Source organism: Protopterus annectens, chromosome 10.part0 (genome assembly GCF_019279795.1).
Source record: "Protopterus annectens isolate FY-2018-M chromosome 10.part0, PAN1.0, whole genome shotgun sequence".
NCBI classification, from domain to species: domain Eukaryota; kingdom Metazoa; phylum Chordata; order Ceratodontiformes; family Protopteridae; genus Protopterus; species Protopterus annectens.
This window is the reverse complement of record NC_056744.1, coordinates 752,914,375-752,940,195: the sequence shown is the minus strand read 5'-3', so window position 1 is coordinate 752,940,195 and position 25,821 is coordinate 752,914,375. Positions and strand designations below refer to the sequence as shown.

General features: G+C 36.0%; 1 protein-coding gene across 2 annotated transcripts in view; it reads right to left on the bottom strand.

Moving 5' to 3' along the window:
- Positions 1 to 9,897: 9,897 nt before the first annotated feature.
- The window catches only part of AK4 (adenylate kinase 4), a 735,109-nt gene continuing 719,185 nt past the window's right edge, over positions 9,898 to 25,821 (bottom strand). For both annotated transcript variants that reach the window (XM_044085564.1, XM_044085565.1), the window contains exon 6: positions 9,898 to 12,988. In XM_044085564.1, coding sequence (XP_043941499.1) covers positions 12,850 to 12,988 — 139 coding nt within the window. In that variant the 3' untranslated portion in view covers positions 9,898 to 12,849. The remainder of the gene's footprint in view (positions 12,989 to 25,821) is intronic.

Below are 25,821 nucleotides of genomic sequence, written 5' to 3'. Positions count from 1 at the left end.
ACGTATAATGATGTAGTTCTTTCAGTTCTTCCTTTAATAGTGTTCATTTCCAATTGCGATACTGCTGACACCATATTCATGAATTGCTTAAAAGTTGGAGAAGCTTTGGATTTCCAGTTTGATGTAATGTTCTTCCTTGCAATAGCTAGGAGAGTCCATAAGATTACATATTTTGTTCTTGGCACACAGTCAGGTACAGGTGCATTAAACAAAATAAAAGATTTGGAAATCTGGTATTTATCATTGAATACCATTTGCAGAAAATAATTTATTTTATCCCAATATGGTTTAATCAAATGGCATTCATAGAACATATGTTGCCAGTCTGCTTTTATTGATAAATCACATCTCCAGCAGCCAATATTTTTCTTAAACATAAGCTCCATTTTATGAGGGGTTACATAAGATCTGTGTATGAATTGCCATGTAAAAAGTCTCCAATGTAATGAAAGTGATGTCTGCTTTGGAGAGAGAAGAATTACTTTTTTATCTCTGTCATTTGGCACATGTTCATTAACTGATCTATAATAATTCCATATTTTGTCATTATTATGCATTTTTATTTTTTGTTTGTTTTATAAATAGATGATAAGTATCCCTTTCCAGTAATGGGTTGATTTGTTAGTAATATTATATGTTCTATAAGGTTAGGAACATTTTGTCTTATTGATGGTTGCATTGTTTCTTGTTTGCTTAATATATACTGTCTTAATTCTTGTACATGTAACCACAAACTATCTTCCATATTTAATTTCTGTTTAATCTGGTCTATTGTCAGAGGTTTTCCAGAGTTTAGCAATTGATGCCAATATATTAATCCCTTTTCTTTAAGCATGTTGACTACTTCCATATTAAATGTTATGATATTACCTTGTGTGTATGCTACTGGATATAAAAGAAATGACCATGCTTTAATATCAGGATTGCTATTAATAAGATTTTGGAAAAATTTTAATGTATAAGTAATGTATTTGGAACTTATATTTTTATTCTTATGTATCATCATATATTCCTTCATCAGCCATAGAAAATTGTTTGGTATGAAATCTGTATACTTATTTGCTACTACAAATCCTGATTTTAACCAGATTCTCTCATGAACTAGCTTCCATTTTGATGTATATTTTGTATTTAGCCATAATGATATTGTTTTAATAATGGATGAATGCAAATATATTTCTATGTCTGGTAAACCTATGCCACCTATATCCCAATCATCTAGATGATACTTCATAGCTATCCTTGTTTTTGGATACCATAGGCATCTTACCATTAAATCATTTAATTGTTTTAGGTGCGATTTAGCTGGTGGCAAAGAACAAGCTTGTATGACATAAAGAATTTTTGGAAATATGATCATTTTAATTATATAAAGCCTTTCTTCCATTGAAAAGAAGAATTTATTCCATCTTTGTATTAGATTTTAATATTATTTAAGGTCTCTTTATAATTTGTTTCAATTGTAGTATCTAGGTTGTTAGTTATTATAATTCCCAAGTATTTAATTATATTATCGGTAGAGATATATTTATGGTATTTTTTATTTAGATCTTTTTTATTAGTATTTATAAGCAATACATTTGTTTTGTTCTCATTAAATTTAAGACTTGAAAAGTTTTGAATTGAGTCCCATAATGCTTTTAAACTGCTATTATTATTTTTTAAGGTAATTAAAATATCATCAGCAAAAAGTTTAATTTTAAGCTCTAGGCTGTTGTCTAGTTGTATTCCTTCAATATTTTTATCCATACGTATATTATTTGCTAAGGGTTCAATGACTAGCGCAAACAATAACGGAGAAAGAGGGCAGCCTTGTTTTGTGCCCTTAGTTATTTTAATAGATTTAGACAGACAAGATCCCAGTTTTATATAAGCCAATGATTTTTCATATAATGATTTTATTAACAAAGTGAAGTTGTTTGAGAAGCCATATTCTTCTAAAACTAACCACAGATAATCCCAGTTCACTGAATCAAATGTGCTATTTATGTCTAAGCTAATAACATTCATTTTGTTTTTTGTGACATTTATATAATCAATTAAGGAAAGAATTATTTTAATGTTGTCATAAGTGTTCCTGTCTTTTATAAAACCTGTTTGATCCTCCTCTATCAAAAGTGGTAGTAATTGTTTTATTCGAGCAGCATGTATTGCCATAAAAATTTTGTAATCTATATTAAGAAGTGAAATGGGTCTGTATGATGAACATTCACTGGGATCGTTATTTTGTTTCAGAATTGGTGATATTAATGTGTACTTCCAAGAAGGAGGAATGTCTTTACCATTTTTAACTGATGTAAAGACATTCAATAACAACAGCAAAGCCTCATTTGATAGTAATTTAAACATTTCTGGGGTGATATTATCTATACCTGGAGCTTTGTTTAATTTCAGCTTATTTACTTCAGCTTTAAGTTCTGTCATTGTTATTTGTTTATCTATTAGTTGTACCTGCTCCTCTAATAACCTAACTTTAACATTGTTTTTGAGAAAAGCTTTCAATGCTGAATGTGTTTCTGTTTTCTCATTTTGATTATTAAGTTTATGAAAAATAGCCTAAAAGCTTCTAGTATTCCTTCTAAATCAGATACTTTCTTTTGGTTTCTATATTATGTATTTCCTTGATTTGATTTGTTTTAGTAATCTTTTTAGTCCTATTTGCTATTCTTCGTTGGTTTTTAGGGTTCATTGAATAGTAACATAGTTTAATTTTTTCTAAGTTGATCATTGTTTTGTGGTGTAGCGTCTCTGAGTATTTTTTATTAGTATCTTCTAGTTCTTTTATTAAGTTGGTGTTTCCATTTTGAATATCAAGCTTTAAATTATCTACTTTTGACTGTAATTCCATTAATTCCTTATTCCACTGTTTTTGGTTATTTTTATACCATCCCACCGCTCTTCCATATAGGTATGCTTTCAATGCATCCCATATATATATTTCTGATACATCTTTTGTAAGATTGATATCTAGGAATGTTTGTGTCTCTTTAATATAAAATTCCTTAAAATCTTTGAGATTTGTTATGTAAGATGGTATTCTTGTTAATGATATCCTTCTCTTGAAACATAAGTCTATCTCAAACGTTATGGTGTTATGGCCCGAAAATGGACATGAAACTGTCTTGACTTTATTTAATTTAGAGGTTAAATCCTTTGTTATGTACACTCTATCTATTCTAGAGTATGTATTATGTCTATGGGAAAAATGTGTAAAGAATAGTGAATCTGGGATAGCATACTCATTTATGTCAACTATATTAAAAGTTTCAACAAACTCAGATAACAACTTTGTTAAAGGTGATCTCTTATGTGTAGTTTTAGTATTTGTGTCAGTTTCTTTTATAATGCAATTGAAATATCCAGCTATGATTAAATTGCCTTTGGTATATTGTACAATGTCTTCTAAGTGTTGTTTGGCCACTCTAACACCTAGTCCTGGTATCCAATAAATATTCACTAATGTATATATCATTTCATTGATAGATATTGTCACTAGACAAAACATTCCTGAGTTGTCATGTAACATGTTTATGATTTTAGGCATTAAAGTAGTGTTTTTCCACAAAATTGCTACTCCCCTTTGCTTCTGATTATAGGTGGAACTTACTAGTATTGTATAATTTTTATTGTTTATTTTATTTATGTCTTCCTGTGTAAGGTGTTTCCTGTAAAAATACTAGTTGCGCTTCACATAGCTTTAAATATCTATAAAGACTTCCCCTTTTCCAGCTATTATTTAAACCATTTACATTAAGAGATATACATTTTGCAATTGGATTTATATTAGCTTTGCTTTTATCCATATTGATATACTCGTAACAATGTGTAGATGTGTGTACATGAAGAGAATGACTTGTTCTTTCTTCTTCCAACAGTATTACAATAGATTATAGACACCCAATAAAAGTAAATTACAAGATCATAACTGAGAACAATATAAGATAAACCACCAAACCCCTCCATGAGAAAAAACATCTCATCCTTGAATGATCTAATCATTCAAGCGATCTCTCTAAGTCTGCATTTCAGCATCCTCCCCCAGCCCCGCCATATGGTAGTTTTATAATGAAAAGTATCTTATACATCTTTTAAATATACATGTATCTGTCTTTACAGATTACTTAAATACAGTCTTTATCTATTTTTAATATTTTATAAAACACTAAGGCAACACAACTATACATAGATTTAATACTTAACTATTTGGTTTTGTTTAAATTGTAAAGGAAAATCTTTTATTTTAATATATCTTTTGTGTAGCAATAACGGTTATGCATCTTAAAAATAATATGCTTGCTGTCTATGACTCCTATAGTGTGAGTGGCAATCAAAGGTATCAAATTTATTGTAATGGTCTACCTATATATATATATATATATATATATATATATATATATATATATATATATATACATATATATACATATATATACATATATACATACATACACACACACACACACACATATATATATATATATATATATATATATATATATATATATATATATATACACACATACATACACACATATATGCATACATACATAAAAAAATGTTAAGCATTATATGCATCAGTTAACCATGCCACAAGTTGATTAAATCAGAAAGTATCTGTAACAATGAATATAATGTTACATTTGTATTGTCATTTATCAGTAATCTTATAGTTTTCTTTTAATTCAAAAAGTCATATTTTAGTGGTATGAATGCTACTAATTTGTTTTTGGCATTGGTATTATATAGTTTAAGACTATATTTCTTAGCAATTCCTATATATTTATTAGTGCCACTGGCATATTTCATTGCTAGTGTACCACATATGTCATATGTCAAATAGCAACTCATACTCCTTATGATATTACAGGATTTATCTGCAGCGTTATAACTGTAAGGTTGGAAAATATGAGAAGCAAAGTAGGCTTTAAATATGCTATAACACAATTGTTTGGTACTTATTACTGTCAACTCTTCTACATACACAGGAAAAGATAACCTTATATGACCATCAACCATTTTCTTTCATTTTTCTCTTCATCCTTCTGTTCTCCATTTTTAATAAATACTTGTTTCTATTGTGGCTTCTTTGAATTTAGTGAGGGTACTCCATATCATATTATAGATAATATACAACGTTCACACAGAGAACATGCCCAATATAGAGACATATTCTCAACTCAAGTGGTCCACACCATATATTTATAACACTGCAGTCAGAAATATACTAATGAATATGCAATAACTAGCAGCTTTGCAGCATGTGTGTGTCTCTAACAAGTACATACCTATAGGATATTAAAAAGAATAGATAGCACGCTCTTGTTTCATAATTAGCAAATGCACACAGCCTGGTATTTACTTTCATAGACAGAAATTAGACCTGTTACTTATATGCATATCAGGTACCAACAGCAATATGTTAGTAAATGCCTATGCTATTCAAATCATATTTTAATGCTGATTGATATGAGATGTAGCTGACAATGGCTTTGGCGTTTGTGATGTTATATAATATATATTCAGTATTATAAGTAAAAGTATGTTGCATGTCCATTTGCAATCTAAGGTTCAAGGCTGATCAATTTAGACATACAAGACAATCTCTTTAGCCTTGGTTATATAATGGGAGTTACTGTGTCTCTACACAACCATTCATTTTCAGTGAGGATGTTCAATATTAATATAACTTGCCTTTAATAAAAGCATACTTATAATTCAGCAGTTCTTTCCTATATATATATATATATATATATATATATATATATAACAAAATCATAAGCAAGTCTGAGATTTTTTCTTGCTCATTACTGCTTAATGATTGTGCTACTTGAACAATTTAATATTTACAGAGTATCTTGATAATTAAACAGCAACTCCTTTTTACCCTTAAAATGCCTAATAACACATAGCTACATTTATGAACCTTAATTGACTTACTATCCTTAAGGTTGAGTACACTAGCTGCAGTGTGTTTACAAATATGTTATACAGTTCCAGTCAAGGACTTAAATATATTACATTTTTATAAAATTAAGTTAAATTATAGTAATTTACGTGGGTGATCTTATCAGAAAAGATTATAGTAAAGTCTTTATGCGTTAACTATTCATACCGTTTCTTCCAAGTGATATACTTCTTTTTAAGTTTTGTGTGCTGTTTATGTGTACAATTCAAAATGAATAACAAATATTACAATATAATAAAATGTCATGTATGTGTTGATACCTTCTAAATTCATTAGGTACTTCAGTATACTTTTAACATTTGTTAAAACTGTAAAAGCACTTTGCCATCTCATAAATAGTGTGCTGGTTACTTTAAGTAGCTTAGGAGCTGACACCACACCCATACTGTCTTGTTTTAGTGCTGACATCACTCATGACTGTTTACTTTCATTTTGTGCTGTTAGAAGGTTTAACACACTGTAACGGATTCTAACTGAAGAACCTTCATTCAGGGGTGGTAAAATAAGAGTTCCCAGCTCGTGACCATGGCGGGAAGACAAAAACAAAGTAAGTGAAGTTTTTAGGGCTTTTTTTAAACTGAACACCAGCTCATTAAACTTCTATTAGTTTTCTTAACATTAAGGGCAGATATACAAACCAAACAGTTGATTGTTAGTCGAAAAGGCACTTTTAGCATCAAAGAATAGATAATTACTTTTCAAGGCACTTTTTGACAGTTATTACTATCAGTTTTATATATTATTATGTGTATTAAATACATCAGTTTAGATATTTCATGCAGCTTAGTGTAAATAATATAAAAGGAATCATGCTCATTTAAACACACCACATTAATATGTCAGTGTAAATACATCATATTCTATACTAGCAGTAAAAGGCAGGTAATTTATAAATGAACTATCTAAACATCATTTAGAGTTAGAAAAATCATGACTGTAAGTATTTACACTGTAATAGAGAAAGATATGTTACCTTGCTTTCTTTATGGTTGTTTCCTTTAGTTATAAAATGTCCTGCTTATTTTGTATTTATATTGTTTCAAAGACTGACACATGTGTAAAGCATGAATGCTTTCAAAGAACTTTTTTGCCTTACAGAGCAAATAGAAGACAATAATGTTTGTGTTTTTCATATGTCTTTTATCGTTTCTTCTTCTTCTTCTTGTCAGCAGTGCTCCATTCATTTTTTCTAAGTGACGCTTAACCCCAAATTGGGAGAAATCCATTTCTTCCACATTATCCAAGGTTTTATTAGCTGAAAGATAAGAAACTGTTGCTTGCAGAGTGTCAAAAGTTTTAGGACCTTCAGTAAAAATATTTTTATTCTTGCAGGGAACAGCAAGTGGACTTTAAGTTGTCTTTTTTTCAATTCCTTTATCAGAGGGAGACATTCTTTTCTTGCAGTTATAACTCCAGCAGAATAATCATTATCAAATCTGATTATGTTGTCTTTGTATTTAACTGGAGAAGTTGACCATGCTGTTTTTAAAATAAGTTCCTTGTCCTGTGATGAAAAAACTTTACTATTATTGATCTCGGGTGATTTTTGATTTGATGGTTGATGAAGCAGCTCTTAAGGATCTGTGGGCTCTTTCAATTCCATAAGAAAGAGCTTCAGGCAATTTTAAAACTTCTGGTAACCAGGTAGTAAGAAAAGTCACCATGTTATCTCCCTCTGTTTTCTCTGGTAGCCCATAGATGTGAAGGTTATTTTGTCTGGACCTGTTCTCTAGATCCTCTATTTTATTTTGTAATGAAGCATTTTGTTGTGATAAAAATGTAGCTGAAGATCTTGTTCTGAGAGTCTGCCCTCAGTATCATTTAAGGATCTCTCTATGTCAGCTATTTGAGACTTCTGTTGCATCATTATTTCTTGTAGTTGCTGTATTTGTTTTGTAGATCTCTCCTCAAAAGTGTCCAGTTTGGTATTCATTTTGTCAAATTTCACTGACAAGTCTTGTATAGCATTTAATAAAGACTGTATCTCCTTTTTCATTGTCTGGTCCTGTGTGGTATGCTTAGAAAAGCTCATTTTCAGTAGATTCAGATACCTTCCTTCTTGTTTTTGACAGGAAAAATAATGTTTAAAGCCAAATTTATTGCACTGTAGACTTCTAGTGATATTAGTAGAAGTAATTCAACAAAATAGGTTTGTCTACAATATCTAGTTTTTAAAAATTCCTGTCAGAAATATCAGTGCAGAGCTGAGAAAAGATGCTGCCAACCAGTCTACATCCTAGCCACGCCCCCTTCAATGCAGTTTCAATGAATGTGAGTTTCAAGGGGAGAGAAATTTACTGTTGCTCATGTGCAGTCTGTTTTCATTGTGAGACTGTATTGTTTGGTTTAGCAAATGATTATCAGTTTTTGTGCTATAAAATTCAAAATAAAAGTTTAAAATTAAATCCATCTATCTGTAATCATTGTAGAAGTAAAGAAAATAGCACGCACACTGAGAGGATTGAACAGTGTTTTATGGTAGCTGGAGCGAGAGACACAGAGAGAAAGAGAGAGAGAGAGAGAGAGACACGTAATGAGACACCTGAATAGCTGCTGGTCAGGGACGTAAGTGGGGTGGGCAGCACTATTATCCTGTTAGGGCCACATCTGACCATGATCTGGCTATGCTTGTGACTACCCCAAATCAGTCTGAGATCTTATCCAAGGAACAAATCTGGAGTAGAAGAGAGTCCACCCCTATATGAGAACTCTGCTTCTGGAACAAATATGTATATATGGTACTTTTTAATCTTCCACACAAACTCTAGCTCCTTCTCCTTCATTGAGATAATATACAATATCCCTCTAGCCAATTTCCTTTACAATGTTATTTTCAATATTAATCTTTGTTCCTCGCTGTCACATAACTGGCATAGCTGTTGATCCCTAACCTTTATCTTTTGGGTTTTTTTGGTCATATGGCAGCTCCACATAACTTTTCTGGCTTAAGTCCAACCAGGCTAGACTGATAAGGCCTCACTTCTTCACCTGGCTTTTTCAGCTGAAATATAGAGTCTCACTGTATACATTTAAAAGGGTTTAATATTTATTCTTTGGATTTTTTTACAAATGAATATAATCATATTTGTATTAGGAATGCAAACAGTCTCACTTTTTATACTGTTTGACACACTTAAGATTCCTTCTTCAAAAGGAAAGCACCATTAAAAACAGTATCAGAGATGTTAGAGCATGCAGTCTTAGCAGTCTACTCTACCATCAAGTATGTTTCTAGACAATGAGAACCTTAACAGCAAACATTCCCTAGTTTTGTTTATCATGGAAATAAGAAAGAAGGATGCACTCATGTTGTATGCACTTATATGTACTTTCCTGGCAGAAAAAAGACAGAAAATCCACCCAAGGATGGCCAATCAATGAAGTCCACAAATAATCCAATTAAAATGTGTATGATACGATCTGAGGAAGACAACAGTCGAAAGCACTTATCGGATATCTTCAAAGGACAGTTTTGAGCTTTTTTATTTTTCATTTTATTCCAAGTCGAAGTTTTATTCTTATTAAAGGACTACATTTTAATTGGAATATTTGTGGACTTTGTTGATTGGCCATCCTTGGGTGGATTTTCTGTCTTTTTTCTGCCAATATTGACTGTTTTTGTGACAGACCACCTCTAGCATTTGGGAGTTATCTATCACTTAGATGCACTGTCCAGGAAAATTCCTAAACTCAAAATAACTTGCTTTTTAGTCATCTGTTATTTCTACTACCCCATAACTAATCTCTGGCACAAAATAAGTTCACATATTCACTCAATATCTATCTCTCCAAACCACCTGATGTTGGGCGTTCTGAGATATGCCCTATAAACAGAAACATTTTCAGTGCTACTTGGCACATCAGAGCAGTGAAGCAGCAATTTTGAGATTTCCACACATAACTTTCTTATCCAAAACAGTATCAAGTTGATCAAAGGTTCTAACAGTTCTTTTAATGCTGTGGTACAAATATTACAATACTGGTGATGCATCTGCGCCACTTGAACATTCCAAAACCTGTATGCATTAATAGTATTACATGTTAACACACACAGTCACAGCGTTGCTCACAAAAGGTAAGTGTGTTGAGAATGAATATCACATTTGTAGCACAAGTGTGAACATAGATACATATTTTGAATAGTATGTTCAATTGAACCAAAACCATTTATCAAAAATTCAGTACCATGTTACATATAACATTTCATCACATCACTTAAATCTGTGCTTAAATTAGCATACCCAAACTGGATTATATTTGACACCTTCTTATGGCTGGTGAGATACCAAGAAAGGATGAGGAGACAGGGAAATAATCAGACTCTGAAAAGATGGGTAAGGCATTTGTCAGGAAGGGATATGAAATGTATGTGTCCCTGACTGCAAAACTACCACAACTTTTAGCAGTGCTTGGCCTGACACCTTAAACTGCTTCTCACCTGCCATGTGGTTATGGCAGCAGTAGCAGTATCATTTGCTGGCAAAAATATTGTCTTTAATTTGGCTATTGAGTGCACAAATTATATTTTAATTTAACAGATCACTTAATAAGGTCTTTAGATAACTAGTAGATACCTAATGCTTAGTAAAAATGCAAGTATGCAAGACAAAAGCATTTTCATGATATTTATTAGCTAAACAAATGGATGCCAAGCCTTTTATCGTACTACAACTAATTAAACCATTCATTCACCCATAAATAATGATCTCCTTAGTGTGTTTGCAACTGTTGGAACTGGTAAAAATAACATCTTTTTCTGAGAAATAAAGAATGCAGCTCTTTTCAGAATTGCTCTTTGGTTTGTGAATTACTGTCTGTTCTACTCTGCATGTGTGCAAAATGATCAAATATTCATTGGCTAACATATTTAGATAAATGAGAGGTAAAGCTATTGACAAAGGATCGATAGCAGAATCTACATTAGGCTTAAAATGCTTCTAGAATATTCAAAAGGCCAAATCATTTTAGGTCTGCTGAAGGCATGGGATACAGGAAAACTTGTGAAATACATATACAAACATGTACACACACAGAAAAACAGGAACACAGTCTAATAATTTTGTTTCACTTCTAAATCCTTTTGCATGACCAAACCAAGATGATGGTTACCTGCTCTCTACTGTTCAGCAAATGGCAGGTAGCCTTTCATCTTCTGCATGACAGTAAGTGCTTCGTTGAATTTCAATGCATTCCATTGTTGACACTATCATTAGTATGTATGTTTTTCACCTGCCCTGCCCATGGTTTTAGGAAATTACTAGAAATTGCTTATGGTTCATGGTGGGCTGAAAAGCTGTTTTAAACATTGGCTAAATGGAATGAAGACGTAAGGTTTTCTAGAAGATGTCACCTTAATGATGCAATGAACTCACACTGCTTCAAGACAGCCACTTGATTACATAAACAACAGAATGCAAGTGCTGTTGCTATGCCAACTGCATATGATCCTCTAGAAGTGGGAGGGGCTAAGAAGAAATGCAGAGTGTTTACAGTACAGCCACTATTTGGCAACACCAGCAGAGTGAATTAACTGTCCCTCATTGCCTACCATTAGCATGAAGCTTCCATGCAGCTACCTCCTGTACATGCAGGGCCAACCCAGTGATGCATTATGTAATGTCAAGGAAAGTACTGAATGGCATACTGCCAGTAATTGGCAATGCATTTAGAAAATCAAGGGGTAAAAGGTGAAGGAATGTGCTGTACAGTAAATACTAGTACATACAGCCATACAAGATGGCAAATATCCAGGTTTAAGGCTTTTCTGTCTTAATATTCCGTTGGAAATAATGAGTTCTGCATGAAACCCAACAGTATTTTTGGGCTTGAGCAAGATAAATGGCAAAATTCCAGAATGCAGAGGCCAAGATGAATGTAAAGCAAGCTTAACTAGTGTGGTTAACAACAGACTGCAGCAAATCCTTTTAATGTGCAAGTTGGAGAGTGAGGTAGGACAAATGGTCCTTCCCTACCAATGATTTCTGTATCTACATGTCTGCATGGCCACTTAGTTTATCACAGCAGTTATATATGTTGCCCAATGTCTTCAGGGGATAATACTTAGCAGCATATCGAATGTTGTATAAAAGTGCTATTCTTTTTCCTCAAAATAAATGATCCCTCTCACTAACAATGAAACTTATTCTGTATCCTACTGACCTGTAGAAAATAGTTTATGAATGCAAACAACGAGTCTGTTATCAAAACAATGACCTAAAATTAGCAACAAATACCACATCACAGTTGTAAGAATTCATAAACCACAGTAAATTCACAATGGTGTAGAGCTTGAAATGTACCGATTCCTTCCTATGGTATGACTGCACTTCTCATACAACACAGGCATGATTTTCTCACTGATAGTAAACATGAGTACTGCTATTCATTTTATGTGGAGTGTAAGAAAGTTTACAATAACTTACAGTACCAGTAATTAAAATGTTCCAATGTACAAGTCACACTAAATATATTATAGTGTTGTACTGCTTTTCTTTTCTCTTGGGCATCTTCTTAATTTGTTTCCCAAACACTGCTCATATTACTTTACCTGTGAGGGTTACTCAGCAAGATCCAGTAAAAAATACTTCAGTCTCTTAAATGGAAGCAATAATCTTATCCCCAACAATGTTATTCTCTTACTTCTAGAAAACTTGACATGATCAATACAGAAACACAACTTGTATATTACAATATCCACTTGTGATCTTTTGTCTCTTAGAATCCAGTCATTTCAGCATAGTACAAGAGAAAGTCACTCAGAAAAAAACACTTGTTTTTCATATCCTGTTCTTTGGCCCATGTTTACAGTTTAAACAGGTGATAATTTTGTTCTGACATGCCAACAGCTGTGCAAATCAAATCCAGTGACAATGTCAGAGGAACATTTACTGTTTCTGACTCTGAAGAGATTCAGGTGCAGTATCTGGATGCACTGCAGTGATCCTTGAACTGAGGAGGCTGTAAATATATGGCCAAATTCTGTTAGTTTCTGTGTCCGAATATGAATGAAGGATACCTCTATCCCTAAAAAAATAAATAAAAAGAAAATGCACTCGTTAACCTGGAAACATTAGATTTATGTGTGGGAAAACATACAACGTACTTTGGACTATTACTTCTGCTAAAGTTACCTTTTAAGGGAAAAATGATTTTACAATTCTGTATTTAACTTCACTGAGTTGTACATTTGCTTAATGAGAAATCATAAGTATAGCTAAAAAAACAAGTAATATTAAAGTATTTGTCAATTCATTCTCTTTTTTAAAGCAGCACAGAAAAGAAGGGAATACTTAATGATAGCTATGTACACTTTAGATAAAAATGAAATTCTAACATACAACAGACTTCCAAGATGTAACAAGAAAAAAATAATAATAATAATCAACAGAATACATTCAAATATTTACTACCTAAGAAAATATGAAGCACACTCAACAGGCCAAGATATTGAACAATCTAAATATGTTTCAGGGCTTTTCCACTAATATTTTGCCCTTGATTATGGGCTGCCATACATTTAGGAAAGATATAAAGTGCTAGTTGCTCTTTGTCTGTCTAGGCCAAGGTACTGATATGTTCTACCAATACGTCTGAAACAGGTTGAGATACAGATCTTTGTGCTTTCATTCTTTAGTATATACCAACTGCATGTCAGAGGCCCAGTTCACCATGCAATGTAGTCTCAGACTGAGATATTCTGCATTTTTTTCACTGAAGTTTTTTATGCCTTGGTAGTTAAGTTGGTCTACTGGGTGCAGCAATGTTTGTTTAGTGTTCCTGTCTGCTGCTCATTGCACAACTACCCAAAGTTAAAAGGGCTAACCTCAAGTTTAGTTATCTTGAGGTTCTAAAGTGAGCCTTAACTCATTTTTAAATAAATCCAGAAACAACAATTACTCATTTTTTAACAGAATATAAACATCTGCAGAGATCATCCCTAGTGACTGAAAAGAAAAAATAATAAACAAATTGCCTTCTCAGGTATTCATACACTTGAAAAACAGCTCATGTCTTAAAAATACCACCTGTGTTTTCTTCATCACGTGGCTTCCTGTCATGACTTTAAAGAAATTCCTGCATCAGTAAGGCTTCTTGGTACACTCAGAAGACATAAAGGGTTGCTTGCATGTAGTCCGAGATACACAATTGCATGGAAACACTACAAACTAATAAAACACAGTCTCGCCTGAATGCAGAGACACCAACACTACTCACGGAATAAACCAATTAAAATTACTTCAACACTTTAAATTTTATCCAAACAAGACATAACCAAAGCGCTTTCATCTTTATGCATGCAAAAACTTCATCAGAAACAATTTAACATAGTAAAAACGCTCATTCATTTAAAATTTGCTTATATAAGTATTAGTAACACCCAAGTCCCTGGAATCAACCAATCAAATTTTATTTATTTATTTAACATTTATTTACGGGAAGTCTAACTGGATACATGTCCTTTTTCAGTGGAGGCCCAGGGAGGAAAGCTCCATGTGTAACAGTACATTTTAATGCACACATTGCAATAATCAATAAAGTATAAAGTAAACAAAATGCAGGATACATAAGAAAATACTAATTTGTTACACCTTGACAACAAAACCTAGGCTTTGAACAAGGCTGGTAGTATTTAAAAAGTATGACTTATGTCAAGATATATGGTTAAGACAGGTCGGTAGGAATAAAGGATTAAACACCGGGGGAAGAAGTTGGATATGGTTGGGGTATATTGTGATGTATCAGAGCATTCATGAGGGGTTTGTACAGGAACACAGCCACTTATTTTGTAGATAAGCTTTAAGTGATGGCTTAAAGTGGTTAGTGGATGAGATTGAGAGAATGGATTTAGGAAAGGAGTTCCATACATGAGATATATAGTCGGAAAATAAAGATTCTCTTGCAATACTGTTGGCCTTGGAGATGGTAAGTTCTTACTGTTAGAGTGAAGTGGTCTGCTGGAACTGTAAAGAAGGATGAGATTTTGTAGTGCAGGGGTTCTGGTTGGTTGTGTTACAATTTTGAGAGTTAGTTGTAAAAAATAATGTTGGGAAACTCATGCCGGTCTAGTATCCTTAAAGTCATACAATGATGTGTTCTATATGGGCAGTCAGATGCAAACTTAGGAATTTTATTATAACATGCTTCTAGCTTATATGAGTCAGTTTTCCTTAGATTAGTTAAAATTGGAGAGGCATATAGTAGAATGGAGAGCAGATGGGTTTGTGCTAATGTAATTGTGGCCATTGTGGTCAGGAACGTTTTGTGCCTATATAGATTTCCAAGTTTCTTATGGACTTTTTTATAGTTAGGGAGACATGCAAGTCAAATTTTAGGTTATTGTCTATTTTCACTACAGGAAGCTTTGAATGGGTTGTCGGTTAAATGACAGTATTGTCTTTGGCTATTATGTTAAATACTGGGCATGAGATAGATGTCTTGTTAGATTGGAAGAGTAATAATTTAGTTTTGTTTGGATTCAGGATTAGACGGGCATTGGCTAACTATGTTTCAACAGAAGTGAAAGATTTCTGTGTTTGAGAATGAAGTGCTGATAGAGAAGTGGCAGCACAGACAAGTATTGAATCATCTGCATACTGTATTATAGAACCATGTGGTGTAGCTGTGTGTAATTATTAGAAAAAGAGGGAGAAAAGGACAGGTTCCAAGATATATCCTTGGGGGACACCAATGGATAAAGGAAGGCGTGAAGATAGGTCGTCCTGCCATAGAACAGATGATTGACGGCCAGATAAATAGTTATGAAACCATGCTGTGGCAGATGGTGAGAAGGATAGTTCAGTTAGTACATCTATTAGTTTGGAATGGGAGAACATATCAAAAGCTTTTTATACGTTTAAAAAGATGGCAGATACAAAGTTGTTGCTATTCCTGTGATGGTTTATGGTATTAGTGAAGGATAAGAGAGCTTTCGTGGTACTATGTGATGGGCAAAACCCATGCTGAGTGTTTGAGCGAATGTTATTTGTTAGTAAGAATTTCATGACCTGGAGATGAATACACCTTTCAAGTAGCTTAGAAAGAGGTGAAAGACTAGGAACTGGCTGATAGTTTGTCAGTTCTGTGGAACGTCCCCCTTTATGAAGTGGGATTACATGAGACATTTTCCACAGTTGAGGGACCTTGTTTTTGAAAACAGATCTATTTATAAGGATTGATACTAGGAAGGAGGCAAAATAGCTTCTGCATTTGGTATTCATCGGGAGGCGAATAGATCGCAGCAAGGCTGGTTCCATTTGGAAAATTCTTTCCGCCACTTGTAGTTTGAGGGACCACGAGGTAACAGGATGACTTGCTCAACCTGTCCGCAATGACGCGGATGACCCCGGGATGTGTGTTGCTATCAGAAAACGACCCGTGGACTCTGCCCATTGCCAAATTCTCATGGCCTCTCTGCATAATGGGTAAGATCTGGTTCCCCCTTGTTTGTTTATGTACCAGACTACAGACATGTTGTCTGTCTGAACTGCTACTTTCCCTAGAGGTAGGAGGGTTTGAAAGTGACGCCAAGAACACCGCCCTCATTTCCAAAACATTTATGTGCAGGTTGTACTATGTTGGACCATTCCCTTGGACTGTTCTTCCCTGAAAAGTCCCCACCCTATCAGGGAAGCGTCCGTGGTTATAGTGGCTGTCGAATTTGGTAGAACAAATGGACGACCCATAGTGAGATCCTGGCTGGACACCCACCATGAGAGGTCTCGCTTTAAGAATCTGTTATCAGGATCTCATACTTTAGGGGTAACTGTTGGAACGACCACTGCGTGAACAGCAGCCATTGGAGGAGCCTCATGTGCAACCTTCCCATGGGAATCGCAATCAGGGACGCTGCCATGAGTCCCAAAACTTTCAACACCAATTTGGGGGCTTTCCTGCATTGCAGCAGAAGAAGAACCTGTTCCTTGAGGGATGAAGTCTTACTTGAGGGAGCTTTACCAATGTTATGATCTAGGTCCGCCGATAAATGAAAGATGCTGTGAGGGCAGTAAGACAGATTTTTTGAAGTTTATGGAAATCCCTAGGTGGGAACAAAGGTTGACTGTGTAGTTTCTTGCTTGTATGAGGAGACGCTCGGTGGTGGCGGTGAGGAGCCAGTCGTCCAGATAGGGAAACACCCGGAATCCTAGACATCTCAAGTGAGACGCTACCACTGCCATGCATTTGGTGAATACCCTGGGCTGGAGGTGAGCCCAAAGGGCAGGGCTCAAATTGAAAATGACTGACTCCCAGCCGGAAGCGCAGGTGATCTCTGGACGCTCTGGCCATCTTGATGTGGTAGTACGCCCTGAGATCTATCGAGCACATCCAGTCGCTTCTGTAAAATGGAAGGATCGATTGAAGCGTGACCATCCGAACTTTTCCTTCTTCAAGGTATTGAGATTGCTGAGATCCAAAATGGGTCTCCAGTCCCCTGTCTTTTCGAACTAAAAAGAACCTTGAGTAAGTTCCGATCCTTTTGGTCCGGACTGGCTGAATGACTCTTTTTGAGCAGCTTTGAAATTTTGGCTTGGCCTCGCAGACGAGGTGGCACATCTCGAGACCTTCTTTGTTGCGGTGGAGTTGACATAAGGGGTATTTTGTATCCTCTGGTTACAATGCTTTTTACCCAGGAGTCTGAGGTGAGAGTTTGCCAGGCCTGTGGGTATACCCCGACTGCCTCGAGAGCAGGACAGTCGGGCCCCCATTCAGGAGTGCTGGAAAGGCTTACCAGGGATAGTATCCCTGTTGCCTTGGTTCTGCGGACCCCCTCTGCCGCCGGGGTGGCGTCTTCCATGTCTGCCCCCCCCCTCTGCCTCTGGGGGGGTGGTTCACTCTGTGTGGCCTGGAAAGATCCCTGAGTTCTACGGAACCACATTTTCCGCCTTCTTTGGGGTACGGTCTGGATGGAACGGAAAAATGGACTCCGACAGCAGACAGAGTCTTTCCTTCCTGCTCACACCGAGTTAATGTCTCTTTCACTTTGGGCCCAAAAAGAGTGGCACCATCAAAGGCGCGAAGAAGACTTGAAGGCTTCCGCAAAAGAGCACAGCCGCATCCAGGATTGTCTTCAGAGCAATCGCTGAAGTTGCGGCCCTACTCCCCTTCAGCCACATACGAGATGAGCCTCATGGACGAGTTCACTACGGAGGTGGTGTTGTTGTGCTGTCACCTTATCTGAAACAGCAGCATCTGTGTTACCCTGGAGGGTACCTCTCAGCTCCTTGATGAGATCCCTCTGTAGTCGTGTAAAATGTGTCAAATAGTTTAGCGAACGCATGGAAAAGTTGCTGAACTAAAATGCGCTTTCTGTCCATAGTCCTAGAATCCTTATTAGGAGGATGAACAGAAGAGGAAGACTCCGACATCTCCTTTTTAGTGGCTGCGGCCACCACCATAGCGTCAATGGGGACTCCTTTTGTGAGATAGGTCTTGTCCTGGGGAGCAGTAATAAATTTACTTGGTTTTCGAGGGACCAGTTCCACTGTGTCCGGTGTCTCTCACGCCCTTCGAGCAATTAAATCCATTAACTCATCGAAAGGCAGAGCAACCCAGGAGGTAAAAGGTTGAGCACCAAATGCCTTCAGCAACACCGACTCGTCCTCAGTGGGGGCTAGGGACTGCCAATCACCCCTCTATTTTAATATCTCCAAGATGTCCGCAAATGAGACATCCTCGGAGGGGGATTTTGGGGACCCTTCTGACTCATCCAAGTCAGTGTCAGAAGTTAGAGATTCCTGTGGGGAGTCTAAGTGCCTCCTCTTGCACAATCTTTTCCTCAGGACCTCATCGGAGGGGGATTCCGGTGAGGCCTCCGAGGAACAGGGGGCATCCTCTAGGGATGGCTGAGACAATGGTGCTCCATGCTTTGGATGTGTCGTGAGAACAGAAACAGAGAGCGGCTCCTTAAGGGAGGGAGAAGACGCGTCCGATGTAGTGGTTGTCTGTGTAGACAAAACCTTCCTCATAAGGTCAAAAACCCCTGAACCTCGGGTCGAGGACTCCCCCGGTTCCGAAGAACATGGAAGAATCCGAGACACGGGGCCCATGGGTCTCGACCCAAGGGCGGAGCTGAGCCGATCTGCGCCGAGGCCCCGAGAGGGAGAGTCGGAACCGAAAGGTCGGTACGACTCTCGGTCCCGGAACCAAGGAGAGATCGTCGACTCCGCGACTCACCTATCGGTTCCGATGGAGTCGAGGTAAATGGTGTCGATCGTGCAATGGACGGTTTCGGCACCGAGGGCTCCACTATCATCGGCTCATCCTCTTCCGGCTCCGAAGACTGGATGGGTCTCGAAGGAGGACCTGTTGGAGATAAAGGAAGGCCTTCTAGTTTCGACACCAACTGGGAGGAAACTGCAATCAATTTGGAAAGGGCCGTGTTCTCCATAAGTTTCTGCACGACACGATCCACATCAGTATCAGATAATGGTCTGGAAGATCGGGTCAAGCAATAAGATGGCACCGACCGAAGAATAGACCGTGGCCGTAGTCCCCACACCGGTTCCAAGCCCTGGGGCTCAGTTCGAGACAAACGCTCACGCCGCCCCAAGTCTGTGGAACCGGCGAACGAACTCTAGAAGATGTACTCGGAGCCGATGACATGGGCTCCAACATCTTCGACCCCTTCGAAGACTTAGAAGCCTGGTCAGACTTGTCCAAGGCCTCTTGGAAGGCAGGCTTAAGAAGCCCCCTATCAATAAGTTTCCTGCGTCTATCTGTCATGACCCTCCCACTGAAGGAATGGCAAATAGAGCAATCCTCTTGCAAGTGAAGCAGGCCAAGACAGTAGACGCAGGAAGTGTGGTTGTCAGTGATGGACATTTTCTGTCCACACTGACACCTTTTGAAGCCAGACTTGGCTTTTTCAGACATAACTTAAAGAAAAGGTATTTAAAGTTTAATAGTTTAAGTTTAAAGGAATTTACAGTTAGGTAAGGGCAGGCCCCAAAGGGAAACCTATAAAAGAAACTAACTATAATATACACACAAACACACTATAGTATAGAAAAATATAAAATATCCACAAAAAACTATAGGAGAATAAAACTTTTGAAAGAAGAAAAGAAGAAAAAAAGACTATCTTATCTGTCTAACAACTAATCTCTGGTCCGAGCTCTCTGTAGCGATGTGACCTGTTGCAGCGGCAAACTAGATCTGAGTAATGGCAGGGAGGATTGTGGGATATAGCCTGGTCTCGAGCTTCTCTTAGATGCAGAGCTTTGCTATGTAGGCCGAGCCGAGGATCGGCTCCGAACCCGTGTGTAAGAACAAACGGCGAGATTGAACACTCTCACATTGTTTGTTTAGTGTTCCTGTCTGCTGCTCATTACACAACTACCCAAAGTTAAAAGGGCTAACCTCAAGTTTAGTTATCTTGAGGTTCTAAAGTGAGCCTTAACTCATTTTAAAATAAATCCAGAAACAACAATTACTCATTTTTTAACAGAATATAAACATCTGCAGAGATCATCCCTAGTGACTGAAAAGAAAAAATAATAAACAAATTGTCTTCTCAGGTATTCATACACTTGAAAAACAGCTCATGTCTTAAAAATACCACCTGAGTTTTCTTCATCACCTGGCTTCCTGTCATGACTTTAAAGAAATTCCTGCATCAGTAACGCTTCTTGGTACACTCAGAAGATATAAAGGGTTGCTTGCATGTAGTCAGAGATACACAATTGCATGGAAACACGACAAACTAATAAAACACACACTCGCCCAAATGCAGAGACACCAACACTGCTTACAGAATAAACTAATTAAAATTACTTCAACACTTTAAATTTTATCCAAACAAGACATAACCAAAGCACTTTCATCTTTATGCATGCAAAAACTTCATCAGAAACAATTTAACATAGTAAAAACGCTCATTCATTTAAAATTTGCTTATATAAGTATACGTAACACCCAAGCCCCTGGAATCAACCAATCAAATTTTATTTATTTATTTAACATTTGTTTACGGGGAAGTCTAACTGGATACATGTCCTTTTTCAGTGGAGGCCCAGGGAGGAAAGCTCCATGTGTAACAGTACATTTTAATGCACACATTGCAATAATCAATAAAGTATAAAGTAAACAAAATGCAGGATACATTAAGAAAATACAAATTTGTTACACCTTGACAACAAAACCTAGGCTTTGAACAAGGCTGGTACTATTTAAAAAGTATGACTTATGTCAAGATATATGGTTAAGAGAGGTTGGTAGGAATAAAGGATTAAACACCGGGGAAGAAGTTGGATATGGTTGGGGTATATTGTGATGTATCAGAGCATTCATGAGGGGTTTGTACAGGAACATAGCCACTTATTTTGTAGATAAGCTTTAAGTGATGGCTTAAAGTGGTTAGTGGATGAGATTGAGAGAATGGATTTAGGAAAGGAGTTCCATACATGAGATATATAGTTGGAAAATAAAGATTCTCCTGCAATACTGTTGGCCTTGGAGATGGCAAGTTCTTACTGTTAGAGTGAAGTGGTCTGCTGGAACTGTAAGGATGGATGAGATTTTGTAGTGCAGGGGTTCTGGTTGGTTGTGTTACAATTTTGAGAGTTAGTTGTAAAATATAATGTTGGGAAACTCATGCCGGTCTAGTATCCTTAAAGTCATACAATGATGTGTTCTATATGGGCAGTCATATGCAAACTTAGAAATTTTATTATAACATGCTTCTAGCTTAGATGAGTCAGTTTTCCTTAGATTAGTTAAAATTGGAGAGGCATATAGTAGAATGGAGAGCAGATGGGTTTGTGCTAATGTAATTGTGGCCATTGTGGTCAGGAACGTTTTGTGCCTATATAGATTTCCAAGTTTCTTATGGACTTTTTTATAGTTAGGGAGATATGCAAGTCAAATTTTAGGTTATTGTCTATTTTCACTAGAGGAAGCTTTGAATGGGTTGTCGGGCAAATAACAGTATTGTCTTTGGCTATTATGTTAAATACTGGGCATGAGATAGATGTCTTGTTAGGTTGGAAGAGTAATAATTTAGTTTTGTTTGGATTCAGGATTAGACGGGCACTGGCTAACTATGTTTCAACAGAAGTGAAAGATTTCTGTGTTTGAGAATGAAGAGCTGATAGAGAAGTGGCAGCACAGACAAGTGTTGAATCATCTGCATACTGTATTATAGAACCATGTGGTGTAGCTGTGTGTAATTATTAGAAAAAGAGGGAGAAAAGGACAGGTTCCAAGATATATCCTTGGGGGACACCAATGGATAAAGGAAGACGTGAAGATAGGTCGTCCTGCCATAGAACAGATGATTGATGGCCAGATAAGTAGTTATGAAACCATGCTGTGGCAGATGGTGAGAAGGATAGTTCAGTAAGTACATCTATTATTTTGGAATGGGAGAACATATCAAAAGCTTTTGATAAGTTTAAAAAGATGGCAGATACAAAGTTGTTGCTATTCCTGTGATGGTTTACGGTATTAGTGAAGGATACGAGAGCTTTCGTGGTACTATGTGATGGGCAAAACCCATGCTGAATGTTTGAGCGAAGGTTATTTGTTAGTAAGAATTTCATGACCTGGAGATGAATACACCTTTCAAGCAGCTTAGAAAGAGGTGAAAGAATAGGAACTGGCTGATAGTTTGTCAGTTCTGTGGAAGGTCCCCCTTTATGAAGTGGGATTACATGAGACATTTTCCACAGTTGAGGGAGCGCGTTTTTGAAAACAGATCTATTTATAAGGATTGATACTAGGAAGGCTATAGATTCAGCTGCTATTTCTGAGATATTCACTGGGTAAGTTATCTACAGCAAGTGTAGTAGGTTTTAGTTTCTGGAATAGTTTTTTTATAGTGGATGTAGGAACTACGGAGAAAGAGAATGAGGCATTGCTGGTTATAGACTTGGCTGGTTTGGTAATCAGGAATAGGGGTTTGCTGCTTGGAAAGGGCAATTATAGATTCAGCAAAATGTTTGTTAAAAATGGTATCTACCCTATCGGAATTATTGTGGATGTTATTGCACATAACCATTTAATTGATAAAACCCTACTATACAAAATTCTCTTAAAAGCACAACAGCAAACACAAAATTAATAAAACAATGTGAATTATCAATATTAGTAAATCGCATGTACTAACCAGTCCTATCTATTAAATGCTTTTAATTTTAATAAACATTTAATAGTAAGTTGGCCATTTAGCCCCGGCCATGTATTGGCATTCAACAACAAAATGCGAGTAAAGTTCCTGTTTCTCTAATAACAATGGCCATGGGCCCCACCCGCTCATTTATTTTCACTTTCTCTAAAACAGCAAATTTAAAATTATGATTAGCATTGTAGCATAGATGTTTTGCTAAGGTGTTGGTCTCCTTTCCTTTCTTTATATCATTCACATCTCACAAATACGATCTCTTAACTTTTGTTTGGTTTTCCCAATATAATAAGCTAGACACTGCTGACATAGAGACATGTAAACCACCCCACTTGTTTGACAATTGTAACAGCTGTTTACAGTAAACATTTTATTATTTATTCTAAATCTTTCACCTTCAAGAATATATTTACAATATGAACAATGGCCATATTTGTACATTCTTGGAGTCCCATTACAAATTACATTATCTAAGTTAATTACTTCAATTAATGCTTTTAAATTCCAACCCCTCTTTGTAAACAATATGTGGCTTCTCCCCCACTTTTTGCCCTATGGTTCCATCTTCCATACGTACAGCCCATATTTTCTCCTGAATATTCTTTATTTCCCAGTTGTCAATGTTAAAAACTGTCACAAAAGATCCTTTCTGAAACATCAATTTATTTTGCATGTGTCCATGCACATTATTAAAACACTGCTCATTCTCATCAACATTATACTTCAACATACTCAAATGACTCCCAGTGTTTTTTAACTTCAAAACAGGGACATAAAATTCCCATTCTCTTTCATTAATTGTTTCAATCATTAATTCATTCACTAACCTACTGGGGATAAACTCTTGCTAAAAACACATTTTTTATTAATTGACATTCGTCAAGAAAATCTCCGAAGATAGAAACCATTCGGGCAGCCCTAACAGTCATTTTACCACAGCCTGTTTTTGAAAATGTGGATGACTACTTGTATAATGGAGATAGATATTAGAAAAAGTTGATTTTACATGGATTTTAGGATATATTTCTTTCCTTGTCCTATCCTTTATCAATTGAATATCAAGATATACTATATTATCATGACACACTTGATATGTAAGTTAGGAACTGAGTGGTAAGATTTATATGAGCTAAGGATTCATTCAATAAATGTCATACTACCCCCTCCCATGCAATAAATACATCATCAAGAAGTCACGTGTATAATTTATACCAATTCATATATCCTGAATTTAGGACAAATTTCTTTTCCCACTGTATCACTACAAAATTTGCTACAAGAACCCCACATGGGGAACCCATAGCTATACCTGTCTTCTGCAAGAAGCATTTATGGTCAAATAATAAAAAAATTGTTTTCTAACACAAGCTCCAATAATGCTTCCTAAGTATTTACTTTATTCTGAGAAAAAACTCTTTCATGTAAATATTCACTAAACCATAAAACACCAATATCATGTGGGATCACACTATAAAGATCCCTTACATCAACAGTTACAAACATAAGTTTCTCATCATATTCAAGCTTAATTATTCTACCTAAAAAATCCTGGGAATCTTTACATATCTGGGATTCATTCATCACTAGTGTTTTCAACTTCTCATCTAAAAATGTAGCTATGAGATAAGTTATCGAACCCTTACCATCCACAATTGGTCTCACTGGAGGTTTATTTAAATCCTTGTGAATTTTTGGGATACCAAATATTGTTGGTACAGTGGGAAATGCTACCTGAAGAAAACTCAATTCATCTAAATCTTTTTGCCCTTCAGTTCATTAATCAGTATTTTATATACAATATTCAGTTCATTGAAAGATGACATTTCACAAGTAAGCAATTAATACATTTAATTAATATAGTCATCTTGTTCCATAATCACTAACCTTCCTCCCTTATCAGGTTTTATAAATCTAAGATTTTGTCTACTTAACTTATTTAACAAGTCTTTTTCACTGGGAGAGAGGTTATCTAACTCAGTCACATCATTTCTTTTCTTGCTTGCTATCAAACTACGAATATCAATTTCACACATTTTTTTCAAAACAGGCTATTGTGGGGTGGATAGGAGAATTATAGGTACTAGAAAGCCTTAAAGATTGTTGACACTTCACTTATATTAAAAAGAACAACAAAGTTTAACTTTCTTGTATACTGTTTAAATCCATAACTGTTAATGCAACATTAGCTTGTTTTCCTGGGGCAAACAGTAAGCACCGAGCAAAGAAGTCGGCTAATCTAAAGTCTATAGAAAGAGAAGAATAATTATTTTTATTTATTTATTTTATTTATTACATTTGTTTATCGGGTAGTGTCCGACTGGGCAAGGGGACCGTTTTCAGCAGGGACCCAGGGAGAAAAGCTCCAAAGTATTACAGAAAACATATTTTTGCAACAGAATACAATGCAGACAATAGTATAATACCAGTCAATAGAACAATACAAGCAATAGTACAAAAAACAGCAAATGCACAATACAAGTAGTGGAATAATTTCTATATAAGCACAATTAATAAACAGATGATAGGAGAAATGCTCAGAACAGTAGTAGAAGAGGATTAAATAACTATCATGGAGAGTAGCAAGAGCATAGCCAATGATTAGTGAGGTGTTCCTTTAGGAGTTATTTGAACCAATTGTGGTTAGGGTTTTTTGTTACTGTCTCTGGAAGAGTGTTCCAGAGTTTGGATATCTTGTGAGAATACAGGGAGTCACCATGACTGTTGTGGGAGTTGGCAACCT